Source organism: Astyanax mexicanus, chromosome 2 (genome assembly GCF_023375975.1).
Source record: "Astyanax mexicanus isolate ESR-SI-001 chromosome 2, AstMex3_surface, whole genome shotgun sequence".
Taxonomy (NCBI): Eukaryota; Metazoa; Chordata; class Actinopteri; order Characiformes; family Acestrorhamphidae; genus Astyanax; species Astyanax mexicanus.
In genome coordinates, this window is record NC_064409.1 from 20,179,956 (window position 1) to 20,207,928 (window position 27,973).

At 35.6% G+C, this 27,973-nt stretch overlaps 1 protein-coding gene across 1 annotated transcript; it reads right to left on the bottom strand.

Annotated features, from left to right (window-relative positions):
• Positions 1–12,318: 12,318 nt before the first annotated feature.
• tnni1d (troponin I, skeletal, slow d) lies at positions 12,319–22,860 on the bottom strand. The gene is made up of 8 exons (XM_049473807.1): positions 22,774–22,860; positions 22,575–22,594; positions 21,902–21,937; positions 21,277–21,318; positions 18,409–18,540; positions 17,873–17,962; positions 15,535–15,717; positions 12,319–14,404 (listed from the first exon to the last, which is right to left on the bottom strand). Exons 5-8 carry the CDS (start codon positions 18,538–18,540, stop codon positions 14,303–14,305), a joined length of 507 nt encoding a protein of 168 aa, XP_049329764.1. The 5' UTR covers positions 21,277–21,318; positions 21,902–21,937; positions 22,575–22,594; positions 22,774–22,860; the 3' UTR covers positions 12,319–14,302.
• Positions 22,861–27,973: the final 5,113 nt, after the last annotated feature.

The window sequence follows — 27,973 nt, forward strand, 5'->3', positions numbered from 1 at the left end:
TATTTTTAATTATTTGTTTTATTAAAAAGAAAACAAATGTACATTTTGTTAAATTCTTTTTTTATTCTTATTTGATCCGTGAGGTTTGTGATCCTTTACACCCCTACGTATTAAGACTGAAGTGTGTATGTCAATCGGTAAATCAGCATCAATCTTTTTTTTTAAGTTCAAAATTGAGGATGCCAAACACAAGACGTGGACGGCGCAGAGCTCAGGATAAACAGCAAGGTGATGCTGAAGGTGAAATAGTTGAAGGTGGGTGTGTATATTTCATTCTTCAGGTTGTAAAAATAAAAGATGCAGGCCTACAACATTGAGATAACCAATAATAATTAAAGTAACAATAATGATTGTGTTAAACTATTTATAGAGGAAGATGATGAAGTAAAACAGTTTACTTACCAAGATATACATAACCTCAACCTATAGTTTATTTAATCTCAAGTTCAGTGCTATCTGTTATATTAACCAATATACGTAGATATAGATGTAGTCCTGATGTATATTAAGTACATAATTATTATTTGTAGGTACTACATATTTACCATTAAGTTCTGAATAAGTACTGCTGTACATACCTGGTAGTTTTACTAGTAGTTACTATAGACTTACTATGTACGTACCATAAAATCACTGGTACTTACTGACTATTTACCTATTAAGTACTAGGTAGTTACCGTACCGTAAAATAAAGTGCTACCGATTTATCTATATAGAAATATATTGAATAATCCAAAGAATTAAAAATCTTAAAGGTCTCCCCTGTATTTACATCAACCCATGAATTAGTATTCATGTAGTATTGTTAGGATTATTTGTGCAAATAACACATTATTATTATATGCTTTGTCCAGTAATTAAGAGTTAAGTAACAAATGGTTAGAATTATTTGTTTATGGAACACCATCAGCGAAGTACAACTGAGATAGGTATGTGTATTTTTAGAACAGTTCTGGTTACTCTAGTTAAACGTAAAATCCACCCTGGGGTTTTGTTCTAACTGCCTGGTCGGCCCTGCTGTGGCTCAGCCCGGGATGGATTTTTACTTTCTGGACCTGCACTACCCACCTCTGTGTGAGTAACTTGATTTACATAGGATCTCCAGTGGATTTTGGCGTTTTACAGAGATTCTAAATGAACCCAAAAGAGCCCATAATGCTGTGTCACAGATCCTTAAAAAAGCTGTGTTAAGTTCAGTACAGCGATCCGTCCTTTATTTTAACCCATGATGTTCCTTAGTGACATAAACTGATCATCCTGAGAGCATCACTACAGGACAGTGTGTGAATGTGTGTTTGATAATTTGCTCATGTTTAAAGAATATGTAGGTGTGCTGGGTTGGTGCAGGAGATAAAACTAGCTCCTTTTTAAAAGTTAAAAATTATTTTTAGATTATATAGGTCTGTTCTAACTATCTAGCCATTCAACAGCTTTAATTAAATATTTTATGTTCTGTAGAACTACCTCTGACATGGTTTTGTGATTAAAATGTTAAAAATATAAGTTTTAAAAATTGTCATAAGCATAAAGATTTGGATTTTTAATTGTATTTTATGTTAATATTTAGAACTGAGTTTGAGTTAATATATTGATATATCGATATATTGTTGATAATGTAGAGAGTATGAATGAGTATTTACACTGATGTTGAGTTTTTTTTTTGTTGTTGTTGTTTTTTTGTAAAACTCAGTAGCTACATTATCTATGGCATATGTTTAATAATGTTCTGCATTGATGTGTGAATATTTTCTTTATTTTAAATAAATGTAAAATAAATAAAAGAAGTGAATGATGAATTAAATTGAATTTAATTGAAGTTTGTACCTCTGGGTTGCTGATCAGCAGGAATAGCAGAAAGAAACAGCCATAAATACTGACGGTGTATGCAATAATACACTAAAAAATAAATAGAGGGTGTTTTTGGTCACAGATAAGCTTTTTTTTTTTTTTTCAAAAGCATTTATATATATATATATATAATCTGGAAATTCATAAGCATCATTTTAAGTAAGGGAAGCATGTAGACTGATGGTGGTAGTATAATATTACAGGATTTTAGAATAATATAATGCAGTGTTTAACAGTTTAAAAAAAAGAGGGGCTTACATTCTGCCTGCTCCACCAAAATATTAAATATTTCAAGTATTTTAAAATTGGCTATCGTTATGCATTAACATCAGAAGAGGAAGAACCTGTGTTGGGCTCTTTTTTGCATGCACACGTCATTGTAGTGGCATTTCTTCAGCAACATGTGGTAGTTTCAAACATATTAACAGCAGGAAATAATCTACAATATTCTGGAAAACAGGAAATTGTACATAGGACCCTGGCTGTGACCAAAATGGCTCCCTACTTCCTTATAAGTATTGCGCTATTTAGGGATACACTATGTAGTTCACTAAGTAGGGCTGAAACAGGAGTGAATTCGGATTCTACCTCATCATTATCACGCTCCAGCACCGGTCGCATAAACACACACAGGTGAGAGAGGGGTTGAGGCGTGTTTAAAACTCCATAAGCACACTGAACTGAGCTCTGAATTTATGTACTGTATTTACATTTACTGTTCTTTGGTTCGTGTGTCCAATGATACAGTGGACACTTTTCATTGAAACATGCTAATAAATTCTTTATTTAGACTAAAAAGTTTACATTTTTGTATATAGTTTTCTTTGTGTGTCCTGATCAAAAATACTGAAAGGTATAGGCTGCTCTGAGTAATCTACATGTATCCTAGAGGTGTGATTATCAAAAAAAAAAAAAACTCCGCCTGATGCTCTCCATGTATTTTGTCAAAGTAATAATTAATAAGTCATGTAATGAACTCAAATCATCAATATTCTTATGCTTTCAACTCATATACACTCTAGTCTAACAATTTTTGGAACGATATCTTAGGTGTGAATATATTTAAAGTCTGTATATTAAAAAATAAGTTTAACAAAAACAGGTGCTTGGTAAATTTTAACCAAAACATGATTAGTTCCAGGAAAATATTACAACTCTGCTTCCTTTTACATTTTAAATGATTATATTTTTGAGCAGCCGTATGTCTTCTGGAGTAAAAGAGCTCAGGGCATGTGACTGTCTGATATAATTACTGTGTTATAAAACCTGAAAGAGGAAATGACAAAAACGGAGAAAAAACACATCAAAACAGCCTAGGGTTCAAAGGGTTAATGACCCTTATGAAAAGGCAAAAATCACAGTGAATTGTTTCACAGATGACGCAAAACCATACTTCAAATGCTTCTTATAGTTATTAAACATGAATAGTTTTTCAGGGTGGGATGCCTAGGAGTATAAAAAAGCTTCAATCATACTTTATTGTCTTTTGCTTTAGTTGTTGCTTATTTCTATTACTTATAGTAGCTAATGTGGTCAATTCATAATTTCTAGGAAAGGCAATTCATTTGTTGATCCCTGATAATGAAGCTTAGAGTCCTAGACAGCATTTTAGGATTATTTAACAGATCTTCACACGTCATCAGCAAGAGCGTGTGACGTATTTATGCATTCAACTGTAGGTATAGCTTATTCTTTGTTACTTAGAGTTTTACGAGAGTCTCATACAAGGCAGATTATCTGTGGAATTTAGGCGTGATTCCCCAGTGAAATGTTCAAAGCGTTTTCTGAGAAACACTGTGTGGAAACGTTAGAAATAATGACTACATTTCTTTGTTGACTGTAGTAAAATGTTGTAGGTGAGTTTTTGCACTGATGTATACATGAACTGGGGATTTGCATAACACACATTGCACACTGCCTACTTGCTCAAACCCACTGTTGGAATGATCGTCGCTGGGCTTGTCACTGAGCCATCCACAAAAGGAAACTTGTTGAGCCACAAAAGAGCCACATTTCTTCTGTTTCAGTCTAAAAAAAAGAAGTGAGGTCACTGTTGTACAAAAAAAAAGAATAACTACTGAACAGGAGAAGGGAAAGGTCTTAACTTTAAATGGAAGTTAATGTAAAAAGATTTTATCTTTTTAAATTATTGTTGGAAGTTTTTTTTTGTGTGTGTTAGTTTTATCCATATAAAATATCTAGTAGAAAAGATAGGACTGAATTTTAGGCCTAGTAAATAGCAGGAACATCCCAGGTGAAAGAAAACTATTTACGACCTAACGACCGGCACATCCTGGGGACGAAGACTAGTTACGACCTAACGACCTAACTGTTGTTACATGTATGTGTGTGTAAAACCATTTGTTGCCTATGTGTGTGTGTCATCTGTGCTGTATAAGAGACTGGTCCAAAGTTGGCCAGGAGGTTCGACTCTGACAGCCGGCCGAGGATGATCAAACCGAAATAAACCTGCTTTTCTCTGAACCTGAACTCAGAAGTATTCGATTTGTTTGATAAAGAACGACAAGAGAAACCACACTGTTGAGGACACCGGCAAAATAAAACCCAACATCATTTTGTAGCATTTCTTGGAACTTGAGATTCACAATATGGCTTGAATTTTTTAATCAGGAGTGGCATAAAGTTATCCAAAAGCAGTGCGTACGACTGGTGGAGGAAACCATGCCAAGATGCATGAAAACTGTGCATAAAAACCAGGGTTTTTCCACCAAATATTGATTTCTGAACTTAAAACAACAGTGTTCATTTTACTTAAACATATACCTATAAACAGCAAAATCAGAGAATATAATGCAGAAACTGAAGTGTTCTCTTGTTTTCTTTCCAGAGCTGTATATAAAAGAGCTGATAAAAAGAACTGGCTATGACAGTTTTTCTGGATTGTTTACACACATTTCTGAAAACATGCCTCGTATTCTCAGAACTCTACACACAAATCCAACAAACACACACACAATGGACAAAACCCTTCAATTCTCCTGCAAAATGAAACTTTACATTCAAAACAGTTTTATCTCTTCACAAAAGGCCATTTTGTGTTCAGATGACACACACAAACTATCATATGAACAGACAATTAAAAAAGCATTTAAACACTGATGTTCTCAGTGTAAAACACCATTCTCCATTCATCATAATGACTTTTTGTTCAGTGTTACACTTACTACAGACATTAAATACATAAGTGCGTTGTAAAATATTTTAGAATATTGTTTTTATACTCAGAACACACAAATATACTGTAACAAACATGTTTTATTTTTCCCACAAAACAATGTACACAGTGTACATCCCAACCGACACAAAGTTGCACATACAGTGCAGAAGATTTTACTGTACTACTGTACTCATTGAGTACTGTATTGATATGCAGTACTGCAGTTTTGTAGTGAGAGTAGATTTCTTACCTATTCTCATTGCGGAAAGTCCGGATGATGGATGCTACAGTGTACCTGCTCAAATTTGGCTGTACTCTTTGCCCAGCCTCCCTCATTGTTAGGCCATGGTTGACCACATGGTCAACCAAAGTGGCTCGGATCTCATCAGAAATGATTGTCCTTGGCCTTCCTCGTCCTCGTCCTCCCCATCGTCCTCCTCTTACTCTCACTCCTCTGGCTCTGGCTCTGCCTCTGTTTACAACATTGGCCTCCATTGCTCCAAAACAGAAGAGCTCACCTGTTGCCCTTTTATGCTAAAGCTCTGATTGCTGAGTGGAAACATGTGTGTTAGGTGTTTGCCCATGTGAGGAGTCAGTCAGTGTGCATAGTAGGGCAATTAACTTTAGAGTTTTGAATAACAGTGTGTTCCTTGTGAAAACAAGAGATTTTCTTCATGACAATTGTGTGTAGAGTTTTGGAAAAAGTGTGTTTTAGAACTGCAATTTGAGTGTAAAGCAGGAATTGTGCTTGTAGTTTAGCAGAATTGGTTCAGGGGGTTGGTGCATGAGTTACATTTTGTGGTCATTGTGTTTCAAGTACCAATAATTGTGTGTAAACAATCGAGAAAAACTGTAACAATAGAGCTACTGTATGTCTGTGATGAATGGGCCCAAAAAACATTCCCACACCATTACAGCACCACCACTAACCTGAACTCTTAAAACAAGACAGGTTGGTTCCTTGGATTCATGCTGTTGTTGCCATATTTTAACTATAAACCCATCAAACCAGGCCAGCTGTACAATGCTGGTGAGCCTGTGAGCCACTGCAGCCTCAGCTTTCTGTTCATGGCAGGCACAAGTGGAACCCATGAACATATAATGAACATAAAAAAGTATTTCTTCGGGGTGTAAATAGAAACCAGTACAGCGAGGGCGTGTGCTTCACTAAACTGAAGTCTTAAAATATTTTTCTTACTTACTGTGGTGTCTACAGCACGTAAAAAATATAGCACAGACCACACAATGATTTTTATAGTCTTTAATAATATATTATACAGCAAAATCCACAGAAAAACAAAGTCCTACAAAAACACACACACAATGCTGTTGGCTGCTATATTTAATTAGCTTTCTCACCAATAAATCGTACAGTTTTTTTCAGTCGCTTTGGAGCATTTTTCACATCAGAATTGAATTTATCAAAACCAGTTGTTCAATCTGCACATCATTATTGAGAAAATCCTTACAGAGTAAACTGATACATGACCACATGACTAAATATTTTGAATGTCTTGTTTGAAATCAATGACATATGTCTCTGACCCATCACTGACATAAATAAAAATGCACCTTTGGGGCATGGACTAAGGATTTTGAGTGAAGTATGAGCATTAGCTTCTCATCTATTATGTGGTGCTGTTTGTATAAACTGTTTTGAGAAATGTTCACACTGTGGCGCAAATATTAATTCTGTTTCGAGAATTGCACCTAAGTGACTGAGAAAAACTGTAATTCATATTCTACAGGATCTCTCCCACAGGAATCATGTGTTATTTAATGTTATTTAATTCTAAATACATATAAAATAACAATGTAACTGAAAATTCCTGTAGATAAATAAGGATTTTGTCCCATCTCTTCCACATATTTTGGCATTAGGCATTAGGGGGGGTTTATGCCTGTTTAAGGCATTTGGTGGCCACAAGGAAAATGAACCAAACCCTAAAGCCTACAGGAACCACAACATAGACACACTGTTTAAGTTCACCCACACTCTATATCAATATTTTTTTTGACTGTGCAAATACTGCTTTCATACAGTATCTAGCACATACTGCACACATAGTAATGTTTACATTTTCTTTTCTTCCTCTTCTTTTCTCCTCTTTATTTTCTGGTTTCATGATTGCTAAAGTTTCATATTGATTGGTTTGCTTGCCTTGTTGCAACAGGCTTGATTATTTATTCTACCAGAGGTTAAAATCAATGTTTTCCAAGCTATTGAACCTGAAATTTGTCTAATTCTAAATCAAACACCAGCTGATTCACTGGGTCGTGAATCAAGTCATTTATTTCAACGTCTCAGAAGTTAAAAGAAAATTAAATTATGTTAAACATATAAGCCCTGGAGTTGTAGTGTGAACATCTAAAAAAAGAAGATCTCTGAGTTTCTGCATCTCCAGCTCGGTAGATTTCATCAATAGTGGAGTCCTGGTTAGTTTGCTGAGATAAGCTGAGATATTTTTCTTTAATAAATAAAACGACAGTTTAATAAGTTTTAGTGCAAGAATTTCTCCCAGATTGTGATGTAAGTATAAGTGTGTGTTGTGCTGGTATGAGAATATCAGAAACAGCAGTGCTGCTGGGGGTTTTAAACACCATAGTGTCACTGCTGGACTGAGAACTGTCTAACAATAGCATCCTATGCCATAGCATCCTGTGATCAGTAATGAAGAACTAGAGGATGACCAACACTGTAAACTGTGCAGCAACAGATTCAGAGCTTCTGTCTCAGACTTTATTTTATATACAAGGTGAAGCAGATAGAGGTAGGAGTGTGTAATAGAGTGAAGGACAGTAAGTGATTAAACACAGTGTTTAAAAATTCCAGCAGCACTGCTGTATCTGATCCACTAGTACCATTAGCACAACACACGCTAACATTCCTCACACCCACACAACACCGTTTTCCCGGAGGTTCAGGTGGCACTAAGAAGCAGGTCTGTGGATGTGGGCCAGTCTCGCTCAGTAACAAAAAGTGGCTGAGCGAGTCGGCTCGGTTTAATAAAGCTCAAACTTGGCAGACATGCCTGACTAGTCTCGTGTGCTTTAATTTTATGTAACCACCATGTAAAAATGAAAAAAGTGAGCGAACTGAAACTTTCAAGGCCCTGACAAGGCCTAAAACAAGGCTCTGGGAACTTTGAAAGTGAACAGATATTTTGTTAGGTAGTTTATTAAGACTGTTACACAATACCTTTAGTTAGTTTTTTCAGGTGCCGTCATCTTGAAATTAACCCCTTTATGACATTGTGTTGCATGGTTAGGCAACAAACCATTTTTTTTATTATTATTGCCATGCACCCTTAATGTTTTAATATTTAAAGTATATTGTGAAAGCCTATTTTAAAGCCTATCATGGATGTTTTGTTTGCATTTGCCTCACAAGGCAGTCATGATGATGCAGTACTTTTCAAATTTCTCAAATCATCTAACAGGGACTTCCAAGCTTTTAAAACAGTTTTTATATATATATATATATATATATATATATATATATATATATATATATATATATATATATATATATAAATATCATGTTACAGAAGGTTAAATCAAACACTAGTCTTTGCATGGGTAAAGCTATGCCCCTATCACTAGCATTGTGAGCCTGTTGGGAGCATCAGCTAAAAGCGCTGTAGTATATCAGAATGCTGGGGGTGAATGGAGTTGGGCTATTCAAGTAAAGGTCATACTCATTATCATACTTCACTACAACCCAAGTTGATTTCACACTGAAGTTCTCCTCTAAGGCAGCAGCTGAACTTAAGTTACTAAGTAAAACCTGCTAATATTGTTTAAAAGTGCACAGGTTGCTTCTCACAGGACCCTATTTACGTTACTCTAGCCAAAGGATGCAATCCACAGAATGCTATCCACAGAATAATATTCACAGGACGCTTCCCACAGGACTCTACCCACAGGACTCTATTTACAGAATGCTACTAACAGGACTCTACCAACAGAACACTACCCACAGGACACTTCATACAGGACTCTACCCACAGGACGCTACCCAAATGACACTGGCCACAGGACGCTACCCACAAGAAGCTATCCACAGGACTCTACCCACAGGATGCTACCCAGAGGACACCACTCACATGACGCTATTTACAGGACTCTACCCGTAGGATGCAACCCACAAGATGCTACCCACAGGACTCTATCCACATGATGGTGCCCACAGGACTCTAAACCCAAGACACTGTCCACAAGACACTGCCCACATTACACTGAGTAAAATCTAATTCAATACGTGGAAAAACTTTATCTTTTTACCTTAAAAACTATTTTTAAGTAAATAATACTCCAAATTATTTTCAGTAAAATCTACTAAGATACACTGAGTAAAATCTAATTCAATAAATGTGTTGCAAAGTAACATTTACTGAAAAAAAATATTATTTGAATATATGCTCTGTTAAATTTACTTGCTGTTTTTACCTGGAAAAACTTTCCTAACTTTTCTTTAAGTAAATCATACTCCAAATTTTTTTCAGTGTACAGAATGTTATTTACAGATTGCTAGCAACAGAACGCTACCCACAGGATGCAACCCACAGCACTTTAACCACAGTATTTCCAAGCTTTTGGACTGAAAACAGTCTGGATGGTTCTTTTGGTCTTTGGTCTGAAGCTCATGGTTTCCACTTCTTTAAAAAAAAAAAAAAAAAAACGATAAAAAAAAAAAAAAACTGATTCATCTGGTCACAGTACACATTCCTGACCGGTTCCAGAGCAGGTCTGCTGTCACACATCCATCCATTACTCTGTGAGAATAGCTGCAGTGAGTGACTGACAGGACCACTCTGTCACCCCTGTGTGTAAGTGGGGGGTGTAGTGTGTGTGTGTGGCGGGGGCATGTGGGCTTAAGTGTGTGTCTATCCAAGGTTGTGAAAGAACAGAGGCGGATAAGAGCGCTGCTAAAAATACAGCATTATCTGTGGTGTGGAGAAACACTGAGCACTCGTTAAGCCCCAGCCTTGTCCCGTCTTCTCTGTTCATGAACTCTCGGGGGGCCGGCATAGTTTTTCCCCTCTAATCTCACTGTTCAGCTGCTGCTCTGCTCTAATATCAGCACCACACTTCACTCAACCTTGACCTGAACGTAAGACTTTCTATTGTTATCAGTGTAATGTGTTTCACTAGATACAGCTCTGGAAAAAAGTAAGAGACCATTTCAGTTTCTGAATCAGTTTCTCTGATTTTACTATGTATAGGTATATGTATAGGTATAACATTGTTGTTTTATTCTATAAACTACGGACGACATTTCTCTAAAATTCCAAATACAAATATTGTCACCTAGAGCATTTATTTGCAGAAAATGAGAAATGGCTGAAATAACCAAAAAAAGATGCAGACCTCAAAAAGTTTTAAGAATTTGAATTTAAGAATTCAGAAATCAATATTTGGTTTTCATGCATATTGGCATGTTCTCCTCCACCAGTCTTACACACTGCTTTTCGAAAACTTTGGAAAATTGTTTTGTTTGAACAAATGTTAAAATCCTCAGCCTTAAGAATAACCTAAGTAAAAAAAATGACAATGCCCAGTGTGTGATGGCTTCAACATCTTATTGACGTTGTCCTATTGTTCATAAATTGTGTAATATATGAAATGTAAATGAGTTTTCAAACAAGAAATCATCCAAAACAACCATGTTTCTACTGTATGTCAACTTTTATATTAACTTTTACTTTAAATGCTGCACCTACAGATAAAGTACACTCTAATACGAGCTCTAGTATTAAAATACATATTGAAACAAAGGGTTTCTCACAGATTATTTAGTAAAGGCAGTGGCTCTCTATAGAACTATGACAGATCATAGAACATTTGTGGTTCTTCATAAAGAAGAAAAAAACTTTTGTATATAGTATCTAAATCTGTTTCATTCAAATAATACATTTTCAGTACTTCATAAAACCCCTGTTCTACCAATCTCTACAAACCACTACCAATCTGTACCAAGCTCTAATATTCTCTTTAAATATCTACCAAACTCTACCAATCACTACCAATCTGTACCAAGCTCTAGTATTCTCTACAAATATCTACCAATCTCTACCAATCTCTAGCATTCTCTACAAATATCTACCAATCTCTACCAAGCTCTACCAATCACTACCAAGCTCTAGTATTCTCTACAAACTTCTACCAATCTCTACCAAGCTCTAGCATTCTCTACAAATATTTACCAATCTCTATCAATCACTACCAATCTCTACCAAGCTCTAGTATTCTCTTCAAATATCTACCAAACTCTACCAATCTCTACCAATCACTACCAATCTCTAGCATTCTCTACAAATATCTACCAGTCTCTACCAATCACTACCAATCTCTACCGAGCTTTAGTATTCTCTTCAAATATCTACCAAACTCTACCAATCTCTACCAATCACTACCAATCTCTAGCATTCTCTACAAATATCTACCAATCTCTACCAATCTCTACCAAGCTCTAGCATTTTCTACAAATATCTATCAATCTCTATCAATCACTACCAATCTAAACCAAGCTCTAGTATTCTCTTCAAATATTTACCAATCTCTACCAATCTCTAGCATTCTCTACAAATATCTACCAATCTCTACCAAGCTCTACCAATCTCTACCAAGCTCTATTATTCTCTACAAATTTCTACCAAGCTCTACAAATCTCTACCATTTTCTACCAAACATTACCAATCTCTACCAAGTTCTACCAAGTACTAACAAACTCTTCCAATCTCTACCAACCGCCACCAATCACTATTAATCTCTAACAAGCTCTAACAAGCTGTACCATGCTCCACCAAGCATTACCAATCTTTGCCAAGATTTACCAATCTCTAAACATCACTACCAATCTTTTCCAATCTCTACCAATCTCTACCATTTTCTACCAAGAATTACCAATATCTACTAAGTACTACTAAGCTCTAACAAGCTCTACCAAGTTCTACCAATTTCTACCAATCTCTACAAAGTTTGACCAAGCTCTTGGCAGAGGTGTCTTAGGCTTCTTATGTCACTGTGTCTTTTAACAGTGTGCCTTTTCATGAACATGTTGGAAATAAACGGAATCAAATGGAATCAAATGTTGAAAAAGCATTGCTTTTCATTTATATAATTTTTTATATGTTATTAATACAGTATAATAGACTAATACAAAAACACACTTGCAACTTTTTCCTTTTTTGTTTCAAAGGGGTTAAAGAACAGGACCAGAACAGGATCAGCAACACCAGCGTCTGGTTTGTGTCGTTATGTCTGTTATAAAAAGATCACATCACAGCTGCTGATTGAGCAATGTTTAATCTTTCACTATCTCAACATCTTTAAGACATCCATACAGCACACACACACACACACATTACACACATTCCAGCATGTGCGGCACAACCCCGCCCAGGTCTTTGTTAAGAACCAAGCCCTTAAACTTGTAGTGAAGTTTATTATCACGTTTATTACTAATAGCTACACACTTACTGCAGTGCCTGTATTTATATATTAGACACAACTAGTCATTATCTTTATTATTTTAATGTTAATAACTATAGTTTAGTGTGCACCATATCGTTTAACAAAATTATGTTCTTGTAGTATTGTATTTTGATGTATACTGTACCAATCAAACATTCTTTATCAAATGTTTCTTTATTTTTATTATTTTCTACATTTTTAGTAAATTTTTAAGACATCAAAACTATGAAGGAACACTTATTGATGCTGTCCAATAAAGAATAAATATTTAAATTTTAAATGCCATAGAGAAGCTAGATACCTTCATGCCCAACAATATCTCACCTTGTTTCAAGAGTAGAGTTTTTTTGTGTTCTCTTACAGTTCTAATGTCTTCAGCATTAATCTAATACATCTAAAAAAAAAATAATAAAGAAAAATCATTGAATGGGAAGGTTCCACATGCTTGACTAGTATTGTAATGTAGGAACGTTACATGTTAGGTCTTTTAAAAGGTTCCTCACACTAGAAAGTTAAGTCTTTAGAAAACTTTGCCATTGTTTTGAAGAACCCTTTTCTTCCTTCTCATTTATTTTTTAAAAGTGTATGCCACGACATTTCAGTAAGTAAAGTACAGGTAGTTCCAACTCCTTTCTTTCCTTTCTTCTCTCTGTTCCATTTAGACCCCGTTTACACCTGGTCACATCATGCGACTTAAGTATTGGGATTATATCTGGACAAGACCAAGCCACATTAAACTGCTAGTCTAAACACTTGCAAGACCAGATACATATCCAATCACTCAAACCACTTCAGGATGTGGTCTGAGACGCATTTAAAACAGATTCAAATATGATCACTCAAACCACTTCAGGAGATGGAACGAGATGCATTAAAACCAGATACAATTCCCATCATTTAAAATACTTCAGGGGTGATCTGAGACGCATTTAAAACAGGTACAAATCCAATTCCTCAAACCACTTCTGGAGGTGGTCTGAGACGCATTTAAAACAGATACAAATCCGATCGCTCAAACCACTTCAGGAGATGGTCCTAGACACATTTAAACCAGATACAAATCCAATTTCTAAAACCATTTCTGGAGGTGGTCTGAGACACACTTAAAACAGATAAAAATCCCATCACTCAAACCACTTCAGGAGGAGATCTGAGATGCATTTAAACCAGATACAATTCCCATTACTTAAAATACGTCTGGGGTGATCTGAGACGCATTTAAACCAAATACAAACCCGATAACTCAAACCACTTTAGGAGGTGATCTGAGACACATTTAAACCAGATACAAATCCAATTTCTTAAACCATTTCAGGAGGTGATCTGAGACACATTTAAACCAGATACAAATCCAATTTCTTAAACCATTTCAGGAGGTGATCTGATACACATTTAAAACAGATAAAAATCCCATCACTCAAACCACTTCAGGAGGTGATCTGAGATGCATTTAAAACAGATACAATTCCCATTACTCAAACCACTTCAGGAGGTGATCTGAGATGCATTTAAAACAGATACAAATCCGATCACTCAAACCACTTCAGGAGATTGTCAGAGACACATTTAAGTCATGTTATTACAGTGTAAACATGTCTGTCACTCCAAGACACTTTAAGCAGCCCAAACCAAACACCTTCCAAAACAACTGAATCACATTTGACTACCAAGTGTAAATGCATGTGGCTCAAATCTAATCAGAATACAATCTAGATATTATTCACATGATTTAATCAGGTGTAAACGGGGTCTAAGACTGGGCTCTCCCTCCACAGTGTCACGTCAGGGGGATGATGGGGTTTACTGTCCTCCTCCAGCAGCATCGAACATCTTCTTCCTGCCCTCCATACCAGACATGGCCTCCACGTTCTTACGCCAGTCGCCTACCTCACTAGTCAGGACCTGAAAGAGAGAGTAAAACAAATTACAGCAAGGTGTAAATGGTTAGTGTTGGGGAAAAACAGTACTGCAGTGAGAACGTGCTACTTTGAGAAAGTCTAATCTCTCTAAATTGGAATACAGAAACAACTACACCTTGTTCCAGCATTTTCCATTGAAAATGGACTATATTAACAGGTGCAGAGCCACAGTGCCATCTTCAGGACAACCAGTGTATTGCTGAATTATGATGTAACTATCTGTTCCTTTTTTGGATAGATTCTGATCCTAGAACACTGTAGGGGTGTAAATTATACAGTACCAGTCAAACATTTGGACAAACCTTAAATTCAGTTGTTTGTATTATTTAAAAATATATAAAAAAAAACGTATTTAGTAAACAAACACGTGTTGAACAAACCAGAAAATGTTTTATACTGTATGCATATCTTACTTAGATGACAGCTTTGCACATTTTGTCATTTTCTCAATCAGTCTTATGAGGTAGAGTCACCTGGAATGGCTTTCAGTTAATAGCTGTGCATGAACGTACCAAGAGCTAATTACTTTTTTTTCTTGCCTTGTTTGGCTACAGTAATAAAAATATAGTTTTTTAAATTAAAAATCTGCAACTGTACAGCTTTGGAAAAAAAATAAGAGACCACTTAAAAATGATAAGTTTCTTTGATTTTACCAAATTGAAAACATTTGAATATAATCAGGATATTGGTATAAAGAAACATGTAAAATCGTGTAGAGTTGGGACAAACTATTTTTTTAAACAGTCTGTTTCCTTATGGGCTCAATAAAAAAAAAAAAAAATATATATATATATATATATATATATATATATTTAGGCTTTGCTAATGATGTGTAGTTTATGGTTCATCTTGGGGCCTTATGTTGATATTTTTTATATTTAACAGTCATGCACTGGTGATAGTGGTGATAGTGGTGAGTTTATTGTACTTTTTTATATGTACATTAAAATGTACATAAATGGTTCTTTCTGGAACCAAGAATGTTTTCTCCATGGTATCTCTCAAAGAACTATGCCATAGAAAATATATATATATTGAATTTATACTTGAATGTATGGATCACAATGAAACATCTCCTGCTGTGATAAAGACAGTATAAAAGTTAAACCCTACCTTCTCCTGTTTGATATCCTCCTTCTTGACTGACTTCAGGTTGGCTCGGAGGTCCATGGAGCCCTTGTGTTTGGAGCCCAGCAGAGCTCGCATCATCTCATCAGCAGAGACCCGCACCTTCCTCAGAGCCGGCTTCTTAAATTTACCCCCCAGGTCCTGAACCTTCAGCTTCAGCTCATGAATCTGGAACGAGGGTGAGGGGTGACTACATGACAGTGTGACAGGCTGTAGTCCTGCTGTATGTATCCAGACATGAAAGCTTGACAGTTATTGGTCAAGTGCCATGAAATAATGTGGTAAAGCTAATAGTAATATATTAAAAAAGTATTTATAACATTAAAATATGAATTCAGCAAATTTCGTTGTAAAATATATTTTTAAAAAACACGGCAAGAGTGTTTGTTTGAGATAAAACATTTAAAATGTTCTGATGGAGTTTCACGAGCCTGTTCATAAACTGTAACCTCTGAATAATACACACTGATTAAAAAATAAATCAATTATGAGATCTGCTTTTATTGGCCTTTTTATGGCACTGTGCCCTTTAGCTGTGTTTAACATCGTTTTGTGCATAACATTAAAACAGTAAGAATATTAAATTAAACTTGCTTTATCAGTGATCCAAAAAAAACAGACACTGGGGCTTGATGGGAAATAAAACCCTGCCATAACCCTGCTATGTAAGCCATAGAACATGAGAGGGAGTGTGTTATTGTGCATTTTTATTTAGTTTTCTTTTACAAAATGAATTAAGAAAATAAATGAAAGAACCTGAAGAAATTCATAATGAAAATGCTTTAATACGGACTGTTCCTTCCACCAAAAAATAGTTACACAACAAATGAACTGTAACAGAACTGTAACTACAAAACAGCTTATGGTTTATACAGGCTAACACCACCAACGTTAGAACATTACATTTAAAATCCGCGAAGAACAGCGAAAGTTAAGGTGGTTGGTAAAAGTTAGGACTGTAATATAACGCTGAAACTCTCCTCTCCCTCTCTGTGGAGTCGTCTTGCGTTTGCGAGCAGTCCTGCTATTTCTTATACTTCATTTATTCTGTATTACTGCACTACTTCATATCTACAGCTGGTTACTCTCACACTTTGTATAGTTTTTGTATTTATATATTAATGTATTGATGTATATATTCTTCATTCAGCTTTTTTATTTTTACTTATATTTTGTACGGTATAGTTAATATTTCAAATCTATTTAGAATCTTCTATAGTTTTATCATTTTTTACTGTGCTTTCTAACTTCCCTATTATTGTTGTTTGTTCTACTGTGTTGTGTAACTGCTACTGGCTGCTAAATGAATCTATCTATCTATCTATCTATCTATCTATCTATCTATCTATCTATCTATCTATCTATCTATCTATCTATCTATCTATCTATCTATCTATTTCTGATGGGTGGTGTTGTTTAGCTAGCTGGCAGGCTAGCCGTGCCTGCAGGACTGTGGTTTACATTAGTGTAGCTTGATTTAGCTTAGCATTAGCTTAGCTTAGCCTAGCCTGGCTGGTTACCGTTCTGGCTGTCAGACTGCGGCTGAGGTGACTGATGGATTTTCTTTCTCTTTTTTCCACAAAAGACGAGCCAGCACAGGGGGCGAACATGCCTTGGCTGGGTGCTAGCCTGTGCTAAGCTAATGCTGCTGCTGCTGATGGAGGTGATGATACAAAAATGTCTTGTGTGTATATGCCATCTGCAGAGTGATACAGATTAAGTGTGAGATAACCGTTCTGTTATCACAAATATCAACCAATCAGATTGTGAGGTTGGAACTTACTGTTGTATAAAACTTTGTGGCCTCATTCTACAGACTAAGGAAATGTTTTAAACACATTTCTGTGCTCTATTTTTTATATTGTTTGAAAGGGCAAGAAACATCAAATCTATAAATCAAATGTGGCATTCACTGTATGTAACTTCTCTGTGCTGAACTCTCACTATTGAACTATGCTGAGCTAGATACAGTTTTGCTTTCTAGGTTTAACAGGAAAATGAATGCCACAAGAAAATAAGAAATTAGGAGCTTAAAACTTTTTTGATTATTATGGCTACTGGCTAATGTGATTGGTGTGATGCAGTGGATAACACCACCGGGGGTGGGATTCAGTTCCAGATCTGGGAATTATGCGGCACTACACCAATAAAAGTCCTCGGGCAAGATTCATAACACTACATTGGTCCACCTCTGTAACAGGAATAACCTCGTTAGTTGCTCTGGATAAAAGTGTCAGCTAAATGCCGTAAATGTTCAAAGTTACTGCACTTGCACAAACCTCGGGCTGGCCTTATTATTAGTTACATCTCTGTTTATACTCACATCTTTATTGTGCTTGATGACTTTATTCTCGCAGTCGTATCGCTCTTCGTCCACAACATCAATCTTTTCATAGAGCTCTCTGCACAGATTCTGAAAGAGACCAGAAAGCATTGAGCATTTAATAAAAAAGACCCATTATATCTGAGGCTGTATGCAATTACAAATGGATGGTGAAATAATAAAAGTGGAAATACATGAATTAATAAAATAAACTGACAAATGAACAAACAGACCAAAAACAGACAGACTGCACCTGAGGATTCTTTTAAAGTTCTTGAAATTTTTTCGAATTTACTGATCTTTCTTTTTCTTTACTTTGTTGAGTATTTCTTGCCATAATATGGATTAGAACATTACTCAAATAGCCAACAAGAGGTGCTACTGGAAGAATCTAAAAATATGAAACATATTGCGTTTTTTTTCTTTCACTTTTTGTTTAGTAAATATTTATTTAGAGTTTTCTTCATAATTTGGATGATTTTAAAATAATGAAAAACAACAGAAACACCAAACTTTTGACTGGTACTGTAATATACCTGTAAGTCTGCCAGCGAGAGCCCAGCAAGCTGTAGAGGAGGCATCTTCTCATCCAGATAACGGATCTTCTCCTCATCTCTGTCCTGCTTCTCCCTCTCCAGGTCCTCCATCGCTCTGTTCAGGAGCAGCATCTGATTGGACGACACAGATACACTTATAACATGATATAAAACAGCATAGAGGATTGTCTAATTCTGAAACACAGCAATAAAATGTGTAGTTTAATGGCTTACATGCTATACATTGATATCCATTTACTGACTGGCATTGAAATAATAAATAGGTAATAAAAGAATAGAATTAACTTAAACCCTTAAAATGGCAAGAAAAAAGAGTATTTGTCATTTTACGTTTGTCATTACACAATGTAAACCTGGATAAGCTTAAATTTAGTTAAATATCTTGAGTTAATACCAACTCAAAAATTAAAACAACTCAAAGGCCAGGCAGCTAATCATAATACATGATATACAAGTAAAAAGCAAGGGGGAGACCATACATTGATGGTGAGTGTCAGAAACTGGGGGATCCACCCAGCATGCAAATAGATGGTGCCAGATGCAAATAAAATTTTATTTAACCCACAGGTCTCTGATTAGAGTAGTTGAGCGATGTTTGGAACTATTACATTTTACGACAAACAGATTTTTGGAAAAAAAAAAAAAAATAAAAACAATTTCTTCTACTTTAGCATATTTGTCACTTTTTCACTTTTTTATAACAGTATTTTATTTATATTGTGCACATTTCAGAAATATTTTAAAGTGACCTAAAATATGATATTTTTCCATTAACTTTCACTGAAAGATAGGAAGTTTTTTCCTTCTTCTGCAAAATTACCATTTTTATATAACATACTTCAATCAATACAAGATACTATATAAGTATATGAGATACTACAATCAATAGTTCATTACTTTGTAAGGAGTTATCAATTATAGTAGACTTTAGTTTAGATTAGTCACCGAATAACATGTTTTATAGTGAAAAATAAGAGGTTACCTTTGTAGCCTGTAGGTGGTAATGTACAGTACCAGTCAAAAGTTTGGACACACCTTCTCATTCAGTCGGATTTTCTTATTTTTAAATCGAATACTATTTATTAATAAAGTTAAATTTAATATTGAAGATATTAAAGCTATACAGGGATATGTGCTGAATTATATTGTTTTATCTGATCAAAAAACGTTAAAGAAACCAGAATATGTTTTATACTTTAGATTATTCTAAGAAACACATTTATCTTTGAGAACAGATCATATTAAAGGAGTTTCTGGAGGTGCTAAACAATAGTTGCTGCTTTTCCTTCACGCTGTGAAGCTCCAGCTCATCCCAAATCACCTCATGTCTTAGTTGATCAGCTTTAGGTCAGGGGGTTGTGGAGGCTAAACGATGTGTTCAAACTTTTGACTGGTGCTATATTATTTTTAGCATATCCAAAATCAGTCACAATGGCTCCACCTCCTGACATTCTCAGTTACTGCACTTGGCCCTGGGAAAGATCACTGCTAAGCCTCTCTGTCCTTTATCTTTCAGTGATAATGAGACTCATCTGCTTTTTGTAACAGCTCACTCTTTCAGCTTCTGCTTCCAGCTGTCAGGTTTAAGTGATTTTGAGGTTTGGAGGTGTTTATAACAGCCTAGTCTAGTTTATGTGATTTTCTTAAGTTTGTTTTCCCCTCAGTAAAATCTAAATCCCTGCATGAAATACAGCTCTGGAATAAAATAAGAGACCACTTTAGCTTCTGAATCATTTTCCCTGATTTTGCTATTTATAGATATATGTTAGTAAAATGAACATTGTTGTTTTTTCTGTAAACTACAGACAACATTTATCCCAAATTCCAAATAATCATTTAGAGCATGTATTCGCAGAAAAAAAACTGAAAAAAGATGCAGAGCTTTCAGACCTTAAATAATGCAAAGAAAACAAGTTCATATTCTTAAAGTTTCAAGATTTTAAAAATCAATATTTCGAGGAATAACCCTGGTTTTTAATCAGAGTTTTCATGTATCCTGTGTCTTACACACTGCTTTTGCATAACTTTATTCCACTACTGGTGCAAAAATTCAAGCAGTTCAGCTCAATTTAATGGCTTGTGATCATCCATCTTCCTCTTGATTATATTCCAGAGGTTTTCAATTTGGTAAAATCAAAGAAACTCGTAATTTTAAATGGTTTCTTTTTTCTTTCAGAGCAATTCTTTTCAGAGCTCTAGCAGTTTCATAGAACTTACTGCATAATTGACAGTAAATACTAAGTACTAAGTAATTACTGAATTAGAACCCAGAACCTAATAGTACAGTTTTAAAGATCAGTCACTCTGCATTTGTCACATGTTTTGTCACCACCAGCATAAAATTATTTTTTAAGTTTTGATTAATATTAGGTACATTTTCAATTATTTTTGCACCATTGAATTCCTATTTCCTGACAACAAAAGCACTTTCCATGAAAACAATACATTTAACAGTATTTTTAATCACATTAAATTAAAATAAGAAGGACACAAAACATTTGAGAAGTATAATTATTATATAGGAGTCATATATAATCTTACAAACAAATTTTGTACAGTGATGTATTATTAATCTGTTTCAACAGCTTTTAGAAACAAATTAAATTTAAATTAAACTGATTGTAAAATGAAAAGTAGTATTTACTGTAATATCTGAGCTGATATATCACTTTCAAAAATGATAATATGAAAGAATGACCTTTGTACAGATATTTTTGGGCACCAGAAAAATACAAATAAAAATCCCCACAGTTCTCAATTTACATGGTTTATGCCTTGTCCACTGTAAAACAAATGATAATAATAATAATATCCAATACAAGAGAAATATTCATATTTGCAACAAACCTTCAGGGAGAGTTTTCGGGATGCAGAAATCTTGCATTTTGGCTGTAAAGATGAAAACAAACATTAAATATAATAAATTCAAGATTTTATTACATTTCAAAGTATGTAATAATTGACCAGTTTTTGCTCCCTATTTCTCCCCAATTATCTCCCAAGCGTAACTTAACCACTATCATTTGCTATACTCCCAACACTAGGAGGATCAGGACAAGCGCATGCCTCCTTCGATACATGTAAAGTCAGACTTTGCCTCTTTTTTTCAAACTGCCAGCAATCAATTCATCATTACTAGATTTCCAATGCACTCAGATGAAAGCAGCAGATTCCCAGCTCTGATACATCAGTTAACAGAAGCCTGTGACAGCCAGCATTACAGTGGGAGTGATGATGGGGGAGTGCACCACCCACTGTACCCACCCAAAGAGAGCATGGCCAATTGTGCTCTCTCTCTCGGACTCCGGCTGCTGATGGTGAAGCAGCGTGACCTGGGATTCGAGCCAACAATCCTCAGGCCACAGCGACTATAGTGTATTAATCCACTGAGCCACTCGGAGCCCTCATAATTCACCAGCTTGATGTGAGCATTTGGTATCTGGAGCACTGATGAAATCATGTCTATAAATACCTTGTCAAATGCCTTTGGGTTCCCTTTTGGACGTCCCTGGAATTACAGCACCATGACAAAGAGGAGACCCCAAAGAAAAATTAATGCAGATACTTATTTATCAAAATATTAAGAATTTGACATTTTATACACATAAATTACACAACATACAGTCAAATAATACTCCTGTAAGAAAACGGAAAAAAAAACTGGAAATAGACACTTACCTCTCTGCCAGAGTCAATGAAAAAAAGAAAATCAAGAAAAAAGACAGTTAAAGCATCAAATAAAGATTTGGATTAGTGGCATTCCCAAAAATGTATGCTATTGTGAGTGTGAAATTAATTATTAAAATATTTATTAAGCTGTTGAATACTCAAATCAAACCAAGGAAAAATCGTATATCCCCAAATTAGTGACTTTTAGCAAAGAAAGGAACAAACATTAGTCAATGGAATTCACTGTTTAAATAAATAATGTTTTTTAAAAGTGCATATCCATATTGAAGCATATCTATTGGTTGACTCTAAATCTAGGAATTTAAAGAAACTTTTAAAAAATACAAATAAATAACTGGCAGATTCTGTAAAAAATAGTAAAGAAAAGTAGTAACATTGACGAAATAAGAAAAATGAACTAGAAAATAAATATAAACCATGTAAAACTAACAGAAACCCAGAACAAACCGCAATACTTACATCGACATGGTGGCAGCTTTTAACACAAAGCAAAGAAGAAGAAAAAACGAAAATTCCAATTATTCCACTGCAAATTCCAAATTCTATTTTCACCATTACATTTTTCCACAACAATCAGACTAAACAGTAACTATGACTGAAGTACAGCAGTCTAACTCAAAATAATAAAGTTGGGAATTCGCAGGGAGGCATTACCTGAGTGCTGTGGAGTAGCTGAGAACTGACTGATGCCAGAACAACAGAGCGCTGAGACAATGGCTGCTTTTATCTCCTGGCTGCTATTATTGCCCAGCAGATATAGCCCAGTGTCTGTCCTCAGGAATGAGCTGGCGAGCCTCCAGGGATGAAATTTTACCCACCCTGCGGCTCAGACAATACATTCAGTATATAAGAATACACTATGAGCACCAGGCAAAGGGATTATGTGGATTTCACACACACAACAAACACTCATACAGTACCAGTCAAAAGTTGGAGCACTTTTAAATTCAGTGTTTTTTTCATTATTTAAATATGTTCTGCATTGTAGATTAAAACATAAAAATATTCATATTTTATATTATTCAAAGGTTTGATGGTTTCTGATCATGAACAGCCTGCTTTAAACCACAGATTCTCAATAATATTCCTAATAATATGTTGTAGGTCTTTAAAACTCTGGAGGTCTGTGGGTTGACTATGACTGTTCTCACCATCCTTCTCCTCTGCTTATCTGAGATTTTCCTTGGTCTTCCACTTCAGTCTGTGACTAGAACTGTGTGTGTGGTTCTTCCATTTCCTCACTATGTTCCTCATAGCGGAAACTGACAGCTGAAATCTCTGAGATAGCTTTTTGTGTCCGTCCCCTAAACCATGATGTTGAACAGTTTTTGTTTTCTTGTCATTTCAGAGTTGTTTTAAGGCACTCATGTTGCTACCCTTCAGATAAGATGCAAAGAGGAGAAAAACTTGTACCAAACAAATTTTGTTGTTCCAATAATTAGTGCTGAAGGTATTCAAATCAATAGAATAAGAAGGGTGTCCACATTACCTGCCTAATTTTATTTTTTAAAATTATTTCACACTTTCTTTAAATCCTATAAACTTTATTTCTCTTCTCATGTAATACTGTGTTCGTCTGCTATATGATGTATTTAACTGACATTGCGGATCCAAACAACCAATGATTTATAAAGGAAAATCATGAACATTTTTAGGGGTGCCCAAACCCTTTTATACCACTGTAAATGATTACAGGTGTGGTTTTATTAGACACTAGGTCTTGCCACAGGAGGGCGTAAAAATGCTTCCTCTGATGTCTTTAACAAGGCTTTCAGAGGCTACTTTCGGGTAGTGTACCCCTTGGTGAGAGATCATTGGCTGCTAGATATGCCTCTAATACACACTCAAAGACATTTTGCAGAGCTGACAAACTTTGAGAGGTGGTAAACTGTCATCTGTCAATCAGCTGCCTAAATGCTGTGTGATGATCTGAGGAGCCATCACATACAACAATCAGTAATCAGTTGTAGGAAGATTGCAACTGACATTTTGTTAGCAAGAGAATGCTCACACAACACTTCTTTGTCCTGCATGGTCACTAGATTTAGCATCAATCGAACATTTATAGGACTAGCTGGGATGTCAACCTACGAGTGTAGAGCAGGATCTACAGGTCCAGCTGAAATATCTGTGGGCATATGTGGTCCACATGATACATGCAATTCTAATAATACACGCTTCCATTATGAGTGTTCAAATTACAGCAAATGGTCTTTTACAGGGGGCTATATGTGGAGTACTCTTATGTAGGTGACCTTCTCCATCACCACAGCCTCTTCTCAGCTGAGATGGGAGTAATCTCTATGTGTTGAGTTCTGTAGGATCATGAGAAAATAAATCCATGTACACAAGGTTTATTAGTTAAATATTCAATTTAAGGCCTATCATGAAAATACAATGCAAAAATGACCCAGTGTTAACAAGCAATCAGACAATTAACCCCTTAAACCCTGGATTTAAGCCCACTCGTCCAATAACAACACTGCTGTGATAATTACCATCAATTTCATCACAGGTCCTACAATTGAACCCTGATGGACACCATAAGATATGGATAACTAAATGGTTAACAATTGTTAAATTGTTAAAAAAAACTTTTATTTGCTATTGTATAGCTTTTTTTATGATGATGAATGATGATAATGATGATGATGATGATGATGATGATGATGATGATGGTGATGATGATGATGATTTTTTAACTCATAATTGCTCATGACGACAAGTCTCAGTTTTAGGGAAGATATTTTAGAATTTAATATAAATCTTAGTAACACTGATGGTCTTGATCATTGTATTTTTTATCAAATTAGCTTTTAGCTAATTTATGTTGCGCCCATTGTGCAAAGGCACACACATGCCGCTTATGTAATCCTATTTGAGGTCTAGAGGGCTGGCTGGTGATCACCCCAACCTCAGTAACACTATTGTCTTTAAATGCAATCAATCAAATCCTAACTGAAATGTTTCAAAATCTGGTAAAAATCCTTTTTTTGGACAGAAGAGATAACTACTCCAACAAAAGCAGGATCACAACTCTTTTTCCAAGCCTTGGTTTCAGAACAACAAATAAGCAGGTGTCCCAAGACTTTTGTCCATATAGTGTATTTTAGACATAGGTTCACATATTTAAAGGATTCCTTGTATGTATGCAAGCAAATATTAAGGGAATTATATTACTGTGTTATAAGAAGCCATTTTATTCAACTGTATTCAACCATTTTAAAGTTGTAGTAATTGGTTCATTCTAGTAGTAAAGTAAATATTTGGGATAAATATACATAATTCAGTTGCTTTTTATGAACTGAAGAAATGTTTAATGCTAAATAAAAATACTCTTTTGGCAGATTTTGATTGTGATAAATCATTTATTAGAAATTTCTAAATTCAGTGTATTACTTTTTTGAAGAGTACAAGTAAATACATATTTAAACCATTAATACTTTTAAAAAAAAAGTGAATGAGCATGCTCACCATATAAGAAGAAAAAGGACAGCTGGCAGACACTCCACTGTTAAGTGTGATAGGTGACCTTACAGGGGCCTCCTGTTTTCGCTCAGTAAATTATCAGTAATGGGGTATGTGAGCGAGCATGCCGTCTGTCAGTAACTCAGAGTACCGCCATGCTAAGCGTTCCTCTTAGCCGCATTCCAAATGCTGCAACTCATCCGGATGTTTCTACAAGAAAAAGCCGATGCAGAGGTCAGATCTTCTAGAAAGAAGTTATCAAACCGAGGTTTTCAAATGTCTCTGTGCCAAGGAGCCCCGTCTGCATGTTATGCAACCTTGTTAAGGGGTGAAGAATGTATAAATCTCAGTGTTTGTGGTGATTTTTTCATTTGTCTTACTTTGGATATGGTTGCATTATGGTGGATTGAGTTATTATTATGATTATGAGGCTACTGAAACTGAAAACTGCTGGAAAAAGTATGTTTTGGATCCAGTGCAGTTTAGAATTTGCCCCTTCAGCGTACTTAAAACCTATATACACTGTACAGGTTGCCAGGAGCATTACCATACAATAAATCTGATATGGCCAAATACACTATGCGTACACAGCACTGAAGGAGACCACCTAAAAATGATAAGTTTCTTAGATTTGACCAAATTAAAACCTCTGGAATATAATCAAAAGGAAGACGTATGATCACAAGCCATCAAACCAAGCTGAACTGCTTGAACTTTTGCACCAGGAGTGGCATAAAGTTATCCAAAAGCAGTGTGTAAGACTGGAGGAGAACATGCCAAGATACATAAAAAACTGTGATTAAAAACCAGGGTTATTCCACCAAATATTGATTTCTGAACTCCTAAAACTTTATGAATATGAACTTGTTTTCTTTGCATTATTTGAGGTCTGAAAGCTTTTTTTGTTATTTTGTTATTTTGTCATTTTCTGCAAATAAATGCTATAAATTACAACATTTTTATTTGGAATTTGGGAGAAATGTTGTTTGTAGTTTTTGTATCTTTAATTGTTTTTCACTTTCTGAATCTGGTATTTGTTCTATACATAGTATCATAATCTTTACTAAGTAATAATCATCACTAGTAATAACATATTTATACAGGGACTGAAAGTTAAGGTTTTCTTTCATTCTCCTGTAAAGTTGCCTTTCTGAAAATATAATACATTTCTTATATATCTCCTATATGTTTGTGGACACCCCTTCTTATAAATGCTGCATTCAGCTACTTTAACTTGCACCCATTGCTGACACAGATGTAAAAGGCACATACATGCACAGCTTGTCTTTTCCCTGTAGTCCCTGTGTTTGGCCAGTATACCTTAATATAACTCTCTGGAACAGATACACACAAACCTGTTGGCACCATGCCTACTGCCAGGCATGGACTAGAGGGGTATAAAGCCCCCAGCACTGAGCTGTGGAGCAGTGGAACTGCATTCTCTGGAATGATGGAAGATAGAGCTCCATTCAACACTCTTGGCATAAGTTAGGGAGGGAGTTAACGATGAGGTGGGTTAGTTAGAGCAGTGATCATCCAACATCTTGACCTTAATATTGCTTTCTTGTCACTGAATGCAATCAAATCCTCACAACAATGCTCCAAGGTCTAGAGGAAACAGTGGACAGTAGGTGGCGGTCAACCTAAAAAAGGTTAGCTCTGCTGCGGCTCAGCCAACAAAACCACAATTTTTACTTTTTGGACCTGGACTACCCACCTCTGTGTGTTTACATATGTTTACATAGGATCTCCAGTTGATTTCATGTGTTAGAGAGACTCTAAGACTAGATCAGTGGCTGAATTGCATTTAGCAGAGCATTGCACATGTTGTAAAATATCATATGACAGTGCAAATACTGTTATTAGTGTAAAAACTGTTGTCCGTCTCACTAGTGTTGCAGTCCTGTTAGCCAATCAGAGGCAATATGTTTGTAGGTATGAATATTCATGAGCAAGAGCAGAAATCCTATCGTTTCTCCCTCTCCCCACTCCTCCACTAGACTACCCCCCCCCCCTCGCTTAAATGGCATTCATTCATACTAAAGACCACAACTAGACATTTTAAAGTGAATGAATAAATGATGCAATAAAACCTTTAATATCCTTGATTTTGGTAGAAAGAATGAATGAGCAGGTCTCCCATTACTTTTGTTCATATGTGAATTGTGAGAGACAAGGCAATACAAGTACTCATATGTCAGATCTACTAATCTTCTTCAACACACACACACACACACACACAGTGGAACAGTAGGGGGTGCAGACAAATGTTCTTGTTGTCATACGGGTGTTCATCCCAAGCAGGTGGCTCTGCTATTTATTCAGAAACATGATGCGAGGGCAGTTGTTGGGGCCTTGCTCGTCCAGCATTTTCTGCGGCCGTTAT

Bases quoted from the DNA above. Each gene is read 5' to 3' on its own strand.
- tnni1d (XM_049473807.1), bottom strand. From the start codon at position 18,540: ATGCTGCTCCTGAACAGAGCGATGGAGGACCTGGAGAGGGAGAAGCAG. The intron at 15,718-17,872 runs GTGAGTATAAAC...CCCTCGTTCCAG, and splicing joins TCATCAAGCACAATAAAGAT to ATTCATGAGCTGAAGCTGAA. The intron at 14,405-15,534 runs GTAGGGTTTAAC...TCTCTCTTTCAG, and splicing joins AGGATATCAAACAGGAGAAG to GTCCTGACTAGTGAGGTAGG.